Source organism: Euleptes europaea, chromosome 12 (assembly GCF_029931775.1).
Source record: "Euleptes europaea isolate rEulEur1 chromosome 12, rEulEur1.hap1, whole genome shotgun sequence".
NCBI lineage: Eukaryota > Metazoa > Chordata > Lepidosauria > Squamata > Sphaerodactylidae > Euleptes > Euleptes europaea.
Window position 1 is genome coordinate 65,956,372 of NC_079323.1, and position 11,326 is coordinate 65,967,697.

Genomic DNA, 11,326 nt, shown 5'->3' on the forward strand with positions numbered 1-11,326 from the left:
CCGCGGCCAGCAGGGGGAGGCGGCCTGGAGCGGAGGGGCCCCTGGGGGGGGGCGGGCGGTCGGAGCGGCCGGTGACGACCTTAATCCTCCGGGCGTCGTCCGGCGTCGCGGAAAGACCGAGAGTCGGGGGCTGCAGGCGGTGCAGACGGGGCCGTGGCGCGCAGCGCTCTCCTCGCCTCGACGCTCCCTCCGTCCGTCCGCCCGCCCGCCCGCCCGCCGGCGCGGCCATGCTGGCGGCCCGCCTCGTCCCCCTCGCGCCCTCCCGGCTGCTGCTGCTGCGCGGGGCGGCCCCGGGGGGCGTCGTCGTCGGGGGCTGCGCGCCCTTGCACTCCTCGGCGCGGCGGCTGCGCGGGGCCCAGGTGGCGGTGGTGAGTGCGTCGCCCCCCTCCCCCTCCCCCTCCCCCTCCCCGCAGGCCCCATCCTGACGCTCGCTCAAAGCTCTCGCTTCAGATGCGACGTGAGGGCTGCCTTTCCACGGTCCGGCCCCCCTCCCCGCCGCCTGCTCCTTGGGGGCTGTGTGCCTCGTCACTCGCGCGTGCCTCGCTAGCGCGCCTCGGGGGCTTCGCATGGTTCCTGGAGGGGGATTCTCCGCGGCACCCGCCCAAGGTGGCGCTCAGCGGGCTCTTGGGCCGGGCCGGGCCGGTCTCCGGGCTGAGGGTTCCGCGTGCGGCGCCCGCCTCCGCCTCCGCCTCCGCCTGGCCGGCGCTGCCGCTGACCGGGCCCCGGGCCTCCGTCCGCGGCGCCTCTGCTTGGCACGCAGGCGGGGCCCCGGGGTCCCTCTCCCGGCCCAGGGCCCGCGCTCTGGGCGCGCCCGGTCCCCCCTCCGGTTCTCAAAGCCCCCCTGCGCGGGGGCCGGCCGTCCAGTTTTGAGAATCTGGATGGGGCAAGGGGGCCTCTGGGCAGGAGCCCCAAGGGGGCGCAGAGCGGTCGGCCGCAGTCCGGCAGTCCGAAGCTCTCCTCACGACCTGAGTTCGATCCCGACAGAAGTCGGTTTCAGGTAGCCGGCTCAAGGTTGACTCCGCCTTCCATCCTTCCGAGGTCGGTCAAATGAGTACCCAGCTTGCTGGGGGTAAAGGGAAGATGACTGGGGAAGGCACTGGCAAACCACCCCGTAAACAAAGTCTGCCTTGGAAACGTCGGGCTGTGACGTCCCGCCATGGGTCAGGAATGGCCCGGTGCTGGCACACAGGGGACCTTGACCTTTTTAAATGGGCATCTAGAGAGCAGCAAAACCTCCCAAGCATAAATGGCCGATGTGAAAGACCCTTTTCTGCCTGAGACCCTGGAGAGCCGCTGCCGGTCTGAGGAGACCATGCTGGCTTGGATGGACCCTCCAGGGTCTGGTTCTGCAGAAGGCAGCTTCACGTCTTCACGGTCGGATCAATGCCGCAAACATCGGGTTTCTCCTGGCTCTGCAGCTAGTAAAGACGGAGGAACCGGGTGGGGAGGAAAGGTGGTAATCTTTCATGTCAGGGTAGAAATGTTCTGGCCGGGGGTGGGGGGGGGGGAAGGGAAGTCAGACAGGCAAGCCTGCTGCCTCCGTTTCTGTCCAGCGTGGGTCTCCTGCTGGACTGTTTAATAAGGAGGTCTCTAGAGGTAATAGTATCTGGGAAGTACATATTGGGGCAAAAAACAACAACGTTGTAGGACAGTTATCCTCAACGCCAACACCATAACAAACCACAGAGGTCAAATCTGAGAAAAACAAAGTCATATAGTAGCACTGGTTGTTCTTTGAATAGGGAATAGGTGTTCATAAGCCTGATCTTAAACATGAACACTTGGAAGAAAGTCTCACCTAGGTCAGTAAGGTTTACGCTCTGCTAAGTTTGCTTAAAGTTTCAATTGCACATTGAAATTCCAAACTGAGTATATATGTGTGTGTGTGTGTGTGTGTGTGCCATCAAGTCACAGTTGTGATGTTTGGTGGTGGTTTGCCATTGCCTGCCTCCGCGTGGGCTGAGAGAGTTCTAAGAGAACAGTGACTGGCCCAGGTCACAGTTAAACTCAGGCAAAAACATTTCCCCCAGGTTTTGAACAAAAGCATTTGATCCTTTAAAACAGTTTTGACATTCTGCTTCTAACCTAAGGATTGTTTTATGAAGATCGTTTTAGGCTGTTAAATATTTTGTGCTCTGGCAGGTTTTTTTTTTAATGGCTGGGTTTTTAATAGTTTGTTAATTCTGATTATTTTTATGGTGCTTTATTATTTTTCATGTTTTATTTTTTGAGCTGCCTCAAGCAGCTGAAGAGGGTGCATATACCTTTTCTCAATAAATAAGTAAAATAACTTTGTGATCCTAGAAAAATATAAATCGCTAAACTGGGTCTTTTTCTGCAGGTTCTATCTGGATGTGGTGTTTATGATGGCACTGAAATCCACGAAGCTTCAGCGTAAGCATATTTGTAAAAGTAAAGAGCCAAAATGATAATTAATTGATCAGTCGATTGAGCTATTTGATACAGGTCCCATTCCCCCTCCAAGTGCTAGAAAGCTTCTCCTTTTTTGAAGCAACCACTTCCCTTTTCTAACAATATGATATGTCAGAATTCAGTAATATGATCAAAATCATTTTGGTGTGCGTCTTCCCCTCCCATTTTGGTGTGCGTCTTCCCCTTCCATTTCTTTCGCCGTGTTTTATAGCATATTGGTCCATTTGAGCCGTGGAGGAGCCAGTGTTCAGATGTATGCTCCAAATATTCCTCAGATGCATGTTATTGACCACTGCAGAGGACAGCCTGCTAAGGGTGAAACCAGGTGAGAGCTACATTTAAAATGCACTGTGTGAAGACATTGTATATAAATCAGCTTGATATGGCACTGTAAATCTCTGTAAACAGTATTCCTATTGTTCTGATCATAGTTCTGTCTGATAACTCACAAGAAGCTTGAGTGAGGCTATCCCATAATAAACTTGAATTCTGTAACTTTGTCAAGAATCTGTCTGAGGAGAGTATATAGACATTTTTTCTATAGTGATTTTACTAAAGCCTCCACATTCTACTTGACTCAATGTGTGTATTTTTTTCATGACTTGTAACAGTTTGAGTCCACAGTTGATCTTTGAAAATGTCCTTTGAAAATGTTACCGTTTACTCACGCACACACTCATACATAAATAACCATTGTTGTTCTTGTACTTTTTTCCCTTCAAGAAACGTCTTAATAGAATCGGCAAGGATTGCTCGTGGCAAAGTTACAGACCTGAATAAACTTACTGCAAAAGATCACGATGCTGTGATATTTCCTGGGGGCTTCGGAGCTGCCAAAAACTTGTGAGTACTAACTATAAACGACCGCGATATTTTATCATTCTGTTACTGATATCCAGCGTGGTGTTGTGATTTGCGTGTTGGACTAGGATCTGGGAGAGCCCGGTTCAAATCCCCACTGGTGCCACAGAAGCTTGCTGGGCATCCTTGGGCCAGTCAGGCACACTCAGCCTAACCCACTTTACATGGTTGTGGGGTAAGGATAAAATACAGTAGAGGAGCATAATGTAAGCTGCTTTGGGTCCCCATTGGGGGAGGAAGGTGGGATATAAATGAAGGTGTGGCCAGCAAGCTGGCCCTGCAAGCCTAGAGCAGTGGCTGGATGCCTCCCACGGCCCAGTCAGAACAGAAAAGGACCAGGCCGGAAGTGATCGGCTGCCCCTGTTGGGCGAGTGCCAGCAAGGAGATAAAAATGCCAGCAGCTGGAGAGATGGGGAGGGGAGTGGTGGACCGGCCAGGAAGTGGGCTGCAGAAGCTGGTGGTAGCAGAGAGGCAGTGGGAGTTGCACGTGTCACCGAGGCTGGGAAGGACCAGGGCAGTGAACCCAACGTGCTGGTGGGGCCAGGGTCAGGAAGCTGGGGGATCCAGGGGCCCTGGCAACATTTGCCCTGGTGGTGAGGCAGTAGCTGGACAGGGGCTGCTGGGAGCAGGCAAGCCCTAGGCACAGTGGACCAAGGAAAGGACTTTTCAGAGGGTCTCAAGGACCAGGAGCTGAAAGCCCAGGGTTACCAGGACAGTGGGCAGGTGGCCCAACAACAGGAGGCAAACCCGGTAGGCCAGCAAGGAAAAGGACTATTTGCTGTGGGGAGGCACTGAGTTCTAATAGGTCCAAGCACTAAAAGTAGGATAACAGTAATTCCATGTAAAGTGAATGGCCTAGGAGGAACCTGAGAGGGGCCACCTCTGTATGCCAACGCAGAGGGTCTCTGGTCTGAGGCCACAGCAGGGCCTGACAGGAGGAAATACATCTCTTATTTGTAATAACTGGACATTTTAGTAACCTTTGCATGAAAATTATGATTCCTGTAAGCTACTCCAACCAACACAATTAGCAAGCTCAGCTAGTGCAGGCATGTGGTTTCCTTAGAATAAATATTATAATTGCTCTGTGTGAATTTCCAAGCCCGCAGAAAAATGGAAACATGACCTCCCCCCGCCTAATGTAACATGTGTGCTGTCCTTTGCATACGTTGGTGTTGCACTGTAAAAGTATTCACTAATTCCAAACAAGGGTAGGTTCTTAACGATTTTAAGCATGGATGCCTCAAGATTATGAAAAGCTGGTGCTGTGATGTAATAAGAAGCACACTCTATTTTTGTGACAGATCCACCTTTGCTGTGGACGGGAAAGACTGTAAAGTGAATGGAGAAGTTGAGCGTGTGCTAAAAGATTTCTACAAAGCTGGGAAGCCCATTGGGTATGTATATTTTAAGAGTGATGCTTAAAAACACTTTCTGTGTAATAGGTGGTATCTGAAATGCTATAGACACACTTTTGTATGTTATTGTCTGCCTGGGACTGTTAAAATGGGGTCTATCAACTCTAGTGAAGCTACAGTGCTTGGCTATTAAATGGCTTTTGGCTTGATGTAGTGATGTCACCCCATGGGTGAGTAATGACCAGGTGCTTGTGGAGGTGACGACCTTTACCTTTATCATAAGTTATGTAGGTCTGGTTTAGTTCAGTATTTCAAAATGGGATCTTTACTCTTCTCGCTGCCTCTAGGCTTCCTACCGTAGCTCCTGCTTTCTCTCAGGGCCTAACTTCGCTGTCCATGTGTCTACCCCAGGTTGTGTTGACTAGACAAGCACCTAACAGTTCTGTGCTGAGAATGTAATTCCCTAAACATACTCCACCTCAGGTCCTGTGGACCAAAAGTGGCCTTCAGTGGCCCTCTAGGGCAATTGTTCCCAATGTGGTGCCCATGGATGCCGTGATGCCCACCAACACCTTTCTTGGGCCCAGGAAGTGTTTTTAGAAAGTGGGCTTCTTGTTGGCCATTGGAGAATCAGATTGGCTGAGCAGATTTTAAAAAATTGTGTTCAGCAGCAGCCACCACAGCCAGTCTTTAGTGCTTGACTGAAGGTAAGTTGTGTGTACACAAGAAAATATTTTTATACAGCATGTGCATTTAAAAAGGCATCCTCTTAAACAGAGCTTCTGCCTGAAATATTGAAGTGTTACTATTAGAGTTATGCATAACTTCCTGACATTTTGTTTGGCTCCACCTCTTGTAACCCTGACCCCACCCACTTCCTAAAAACACTTGGCAAGCACAAGAAAAGGTGTCCGTGGACACTATGGCCCCCACGGGCACCACGTTGGGGACCTCTGCTATAGGTTATCTTTTGAATTTCTCTCTTCTGAGAGGTTTTGACAAGATAGTTTGTCCTTCCTGGTTTTGCTTCCCTGGTTCTGTTGGTGAAGGTGCCATTTGAAAGCACCATAATTGGTTTACAATTAGTTAAGATTTTAATTAATTGATTGATCTTCTTTTTCAGCCACAAATTGATTGCCAAAGTAGGTCAAAGGAATCAAGGCAATGCATACGACGGTTCAGTAAAAACGTTCCTTGGGGAAGGGAGGGTTTTTCAGCTGCTGCATCTCCTCCCTCTGACTGGCCCCATCAGTGTCAGCAGTCGGAAATTGATTTGAGCACTTTTTGGCTATTAGTGTGTGCTTAAATTGAGTTAAGCCTTCATGAGGTGTATTTTTACCTTGTAAGCTCTCTTGTCTCAAGAAAGAATATAAATAGAATTATGTACCCAAAGGTTAAGAAAAAATCAACATCCAAGGCCAAAGGTTACACAGAAATAGGCTTTGAGACATCTTTATGACTATGATATGGTGACAATTTTATTTATGGTAGGTAAGACAGGTGAACTGTAGTTTCTATTTTTATTCTTGTATTTATTTTGGATCACTTTGTAATAATCCTACTGTTTTTCAGGCTGTAATATAACATCTCATTTAAGAGGGAAACACACACAGGGATTAGTTGCCCATTTGTATGAAAGCCTAAAACAGATGAGGAAGTCTTGCAGGTGTATATATATTAATTGTAATCCTGCAGTAAGTGTGGAGCCTTAATTGGTTTAAAAATTGTATATATAATTGATGTATACAGGATAAGTGTTTAACTAATATTTTTATATCTTTTTGTTTTTATTTTCTTTCAGAACACAACGTACCTACAATCATAAAGATTTTTAGAAAGTCATGTACATTTTTAGTCTGGGACTCTGATTGTTTTGACCAGTGAAGAAGGCCATTTGGCCGAAACGCATGAAGCAGATCAATTGCTGTGATAAGTGGCTATGTTTCTAGATCTTGTATTTCACTAAAAAAATACTTTATCTTACTTAACTAGCCACCTCAAGCACAACTTTGAATTTTGAATTCAACTTTGAAATTTCAAAAAAAATCCTTTTTATTGTACAAGCTTCAATAATACTAATAAAAAAGTGAAAAACTCAAAAAACTCACTAGTATATATGAAAAGTAGATTACAAGAATAAATCTAACAGATAACACAGATCTGGAATACAATAAAAATTACAATGAAAAAATACAGCAAAGTTACATATCCTTCAATGTGTCACGCCAGGGATAATTCTCAGACAGGCAGGATGCAAGCCTGACCAAGAATATCCAACCTCTCACAATCTCAAGCCCCTTTATATACTTTTTGGCTATGAGAACCAACGAGAATCAGCAAGAAATTGTTATGAAATTCTTGTCAAATTTCCAGACATCTAAATGTATTAAAAGATAAAACATCCTAACTAACCTCTTTCCCAAACTTTGATCTCATATCAGGCAGACAGATGTCATAGGAATAACACTCAAACATTTCCTTTCTCAAAATAAATTCCCTCTCTCACACTTTCAAGGCTTGTTAACCACAAAAGACAAATATTCTTATTTTCATTTTGACTTGAAAGCACAAAACCACAAAGATAGACAAACTTGTTTTTCACTACTTGGTACTTTTCAGTAACCTTGACAAGCTATCCAGGGTCTGACCTTGTTTTGTGGTTTTTGTGGTTTAACATCCTGTCTCTCAACTTGTTTTTCTCAAGTGTCTGTCTCTATTTGCAGGCTCACATTTGAAGGCTTAAATGTTAACTTGGATTTTAGATCAATGCTGTAGGTTGTCAATAATCTATACCTTTTAACCATAAAGATATTGACAACCACAGCACGCATTTGGTCAAAGTCTAATTCTATGATTTTATGTCTATTTGTGTTGTATGTTTACATGAACATGTTAGTTTGGCAGGCTATTGCAGGGCCTTATATATATTATTGATTTTAGCCTGTATTAAATATATACATACTTCGTATTGATATAACCTTTACCTTTGTTCTTGGATGTTGTTTTTTTCTTGACCTTTGGGTACTTCTGCAGTTTTTAGGGTTAAGTTTTTCCCCCTTTATTGTTGATGTGTAATCTAAATAGTCTACATTTGCTTTTGACACTAACATAAAAATGAATGGGCTTAGACTGGAGTAACTCTCTTTAGGAATGAATGCACTGTAAATCCTCTTATGAAGGAATGTCAGAGGAGGTTTTCTGTCTACTTTCTTCTAGTCTGTGCTGCATTTCACCTGTTTTGGCTGCAAAAGTTCTTCCTGGTACTGAAGTCACGGTAGGACACGAAGAAGAGGAAGGTGGTAAATGGCCTCACGCTGGAACTGTTGGGACCATTAAAGCAATGGGAGGAAAACACCGTGTTAAAGAAGTAACAATATCCTTTTTTGGTTTGGATGAATTGAGAGATTGAAGAATACTGCTTCCCACACACTCACTAATACATTTTCTGTGCATGCTTAGTAGAGTTACACCCTTTTAAGCCCGTGGGATTCAATGGTCTTAGAAGGGTGTAACTGTGTTTATGACGACACTCTTCAAAGTGTGTAAGTTTAGGATGTATGAAACATCCTAGCAACACACTTTTATACAAAATGTATTCTTTCTTTTTATTGAATAGAAGAACTTTTTGAAACTTGTACCTGTGATACATTTAGATCAGATAACAGTGCAATCCTGTGCAAAGTTACATCAGTAACCCACTGAAATCAATGGACTTAGCTTGGAGTAACTTTGGATAGGATTGCACTGTAAATATTCTTTCGTGAGCTGGTTAATGTTGCTATGAATACTCAAGAAGTATGGAAACATTGCTTCAGGAAACTACATTTTTGCTCAAGAGTATAACATTGTGACTTTGCTCTCAAGAGGTTTTTTTTGGTTTTTAAACTTGTACTCTGTCCTAAGACTTCAGAATTTTCTGCAGTATTTTACAAATAACAAAATATGATGTTTTGAATACCAGTAAACTCACACTTTAAAATGAATTTCGAAAGAGATGTCTATTTTATCATTTTCCCTATTGCCAACTTGGCAGTAGTAGTAAAATAACACAAGAAAAAAGATATGTTCTGCTTATTCTCAGATGAGTGTATACAATCTGTTCTAATAGGGAAATGCCACAAAGTGGCCTGTGCCCACAAAGTGGCATTTTTCTTTCCTAATTACTTGACATCCTAGTCTCTTTACGCATAGTGGTATTCAGTTATAATGAATACAGCATTAATTTTTCAGTCATTGCATTTTGCACAATTGAATCCACAATGCAAAATATGCAATCTTAAACATATACAAGTAACCACAGAAAAATTATCAGGAATGTCAGCTTGTGGTAAAGTTTCCATATGAAATTTAATTGGCTAAATTCAGCCTGAGTATTGGCCAAATGATTGGTAAGGCATCCTTCTTCAGGCTGTGGATGAGGTATCAAACTGTGAATGTGGGAACGAGAGGCAGAAGCACAAAGTGTCAGAGGGGATTTCTTCCTGGTAACTAGTTGAATGCTTAATAGGCACATAAAATGTAGGAACCACTGGCTGTTATAACCTGAAATTATGCTAAGCTGCTGTTGGAAATGTCTATTGGTGTTTTCCTGAACTGTCCTCCACGATGCCCATGTGGATCCAAACAACAAGGTGGTAACTACTCCAGCCTATATGTGTGAAACAGAAGTGCATCACATCTTTGATGGTATTGGGACTATGGTAAAACATGTGTTGAAGCTGACAGGCAAATGAAATAGATGTCCATGCTAGCAACATATTAGTTTGCAGACTTGGCAACACTGATTTGGTAATAGGATTTACTTCTGTGTAAACATGTTTAGAGTTGCATTGGACTGACATGTTTAATTGCAGGACACTGGAACTGTTTAGGCCTGTGGAATAATTACCCTCTGCTTTTTTCGATAGCATTCAGGCCGTACAGCTGACAACTTGGCTGCTTCCTCACCTAAAACTATTTGCTGCATAGTGAAGCATAATAGACAAAACTTACACTTGACAAAGTGAATATAATCAATAAGAAAATTCATTACTTATCATGGTCCAAGCAGTTAAAATATTACTGTAGAGAAGTGAGCTGGAGTAAATTACTCATCTAAAAATTGTGTATGTGGATTGCCATCATGGTGAAATCTCCAGCGAAGCTGGTAATCGAGAATTGCAGGGTTGGGGTTTCCTCACTTGGTGCTATTTCTGGACAGGTACAGTAAAACTTCTGGGTCTTGTCAGAGCCTAAATAATGAGACTATTTCCAGACACTGGAAGATTATTTGAATTAGCATTGTAGTCCTCAGATTACTGGCATAATTGTATCTGGCTTGATTTTGTGAAATAAAAAAGACTTTGAATAAAGAAGATGGTGATTTGTTCTAAATACACACAAAAAAAAAATTGTGGAAATAGTTATGTCTGCATACAGCCCATCTTCACCAAGCCTGGGAGGTCTTTGGACTTGGGAGCGCTCCTTCCTGCCTTTAGCCCACTTATTTATACTTCCTGGTTTGGAACAAACTGTTGTTGCATCCAAATTGTGGCAAATGATAGTTTGCAGTGTGTTCTGAAGCAAGAGGTCTTCAGTATCCATAGTGCCACCACAATGCCCTGGTTGTAGCTGTGCAGTATGCAGCAATGGACAGCCATTTGTTCTAAACCAAGACTCCACCCCCCCTCCCATCTTGGCCACATAAGAGAAGGAGGGAGGGGAAGCACACAAGCTGCAGGCTTGTTCTCATAACCAACCAGCCTTGGGTTGCTCATTATATCTGAATATAGACGTTGTGTACAGTTTGTGTGCTGTGGCACACTCCACTCCTTTCCATAGCCAGCAGATGCCAAAAACAATGAAAATTACTTTTAAAAATAGTGGCCAGTAGAGGGCACTGTTTCTATTATTTTTAATCTTCAATTGTGTAGTTTTCCAGCTGATATTAGCAAGAACTTTTTTTAAAAAAATAATAATGCATTTGTCTTATTGAATGGACTGGAATCTTTATATACTTGCTGTCTTGTTCCCTCAAGCTTGACAACTATGAAAAGTCATTAGTTTGTTGACCCTAGTATAATTAATAGACTGATTGCAAATATGGCCACATGTTCAGTAAGCACCGCAGCATGCAGCTTTCTGTGGCAGAGCATAATGCTTACTCTTGAGTACACTGGCAGTGGAATCTTACTCCCTCCTTTGTGGGGTGAGGCCAGGGAAACAGGACCCTTCTTTCCTTCCAGTGCTCTACTGCGATGGAGACATATATTCGGCGGCAGCTGCTAGGCCTCAGGAAGGAGTCAGAACACAGCAGACCGGATAAGAGAGGGCGGAGGGAGGAGAGAGAGACTGGGTGAATAAGTGAGCAGTGGCATGGAGTGATTTTGATAAGGAGTGGTTGTGTGATTGGTCATGAGCAGCTGGTGGGGAGAGTGGCAGTCTGGGTGTGTGGTTTTTTTTTTGGGGGGGGGGGAGTTCTTCCAGCATCAAGGGCCACAAAGCCCACATAGGGCTCCTTATGTAGTGGCTGGAGGGCCAGGAACATGGGCTGCTGCGTGACCTCCAAAATGTCCTGTCGTTAACAGCCTTGCTCAGGTCTTGCAACCTGAAGGCTGTGGCTTCATCTCATGTTGGATCTTCCTCTTTCCCTACTGCCTTCAACTTTTCCAACATGATGGTCTTTTCCAGTGAAT

The 11,326-nt window shown here is 44.6% G+C and overlaps 1 protein-coding gene across 1 annotated transcript; it reads left to right on the forward strand.

Annotated features, from left to right (window-relative positions):
- The first annotated feature begins 2,346 nt into the window (after nt 1-2,346).
- Nucleotides 2,347-9,453, forward strand: GATD3 (glutamine amidotransferase class 1 domain containing 3). Its single transcript, XM_056858463.1, has 6 exons — nt 2,347-2,394; nt 2,645-2,758; nt 3,157-3,276; nt 4,599-4,691; nt 7,869-8,025; nt 9,257-9,453. Exons 2-6 carry the CDS (start codon nt 2,685-2,687, stop codon nt 9,383-9,385), a joined length of 573 nt encoding a protein of 190 aa, XP_056714441.1. The 5' UTR covers nt 2,347-2,394; nt 2,645-2,684; the 3' UTR covers nt 9,386-9,453.
- The last annotated feature ends 1,873 nt before the right edge of the window (nt 9,454-11,326 follow it).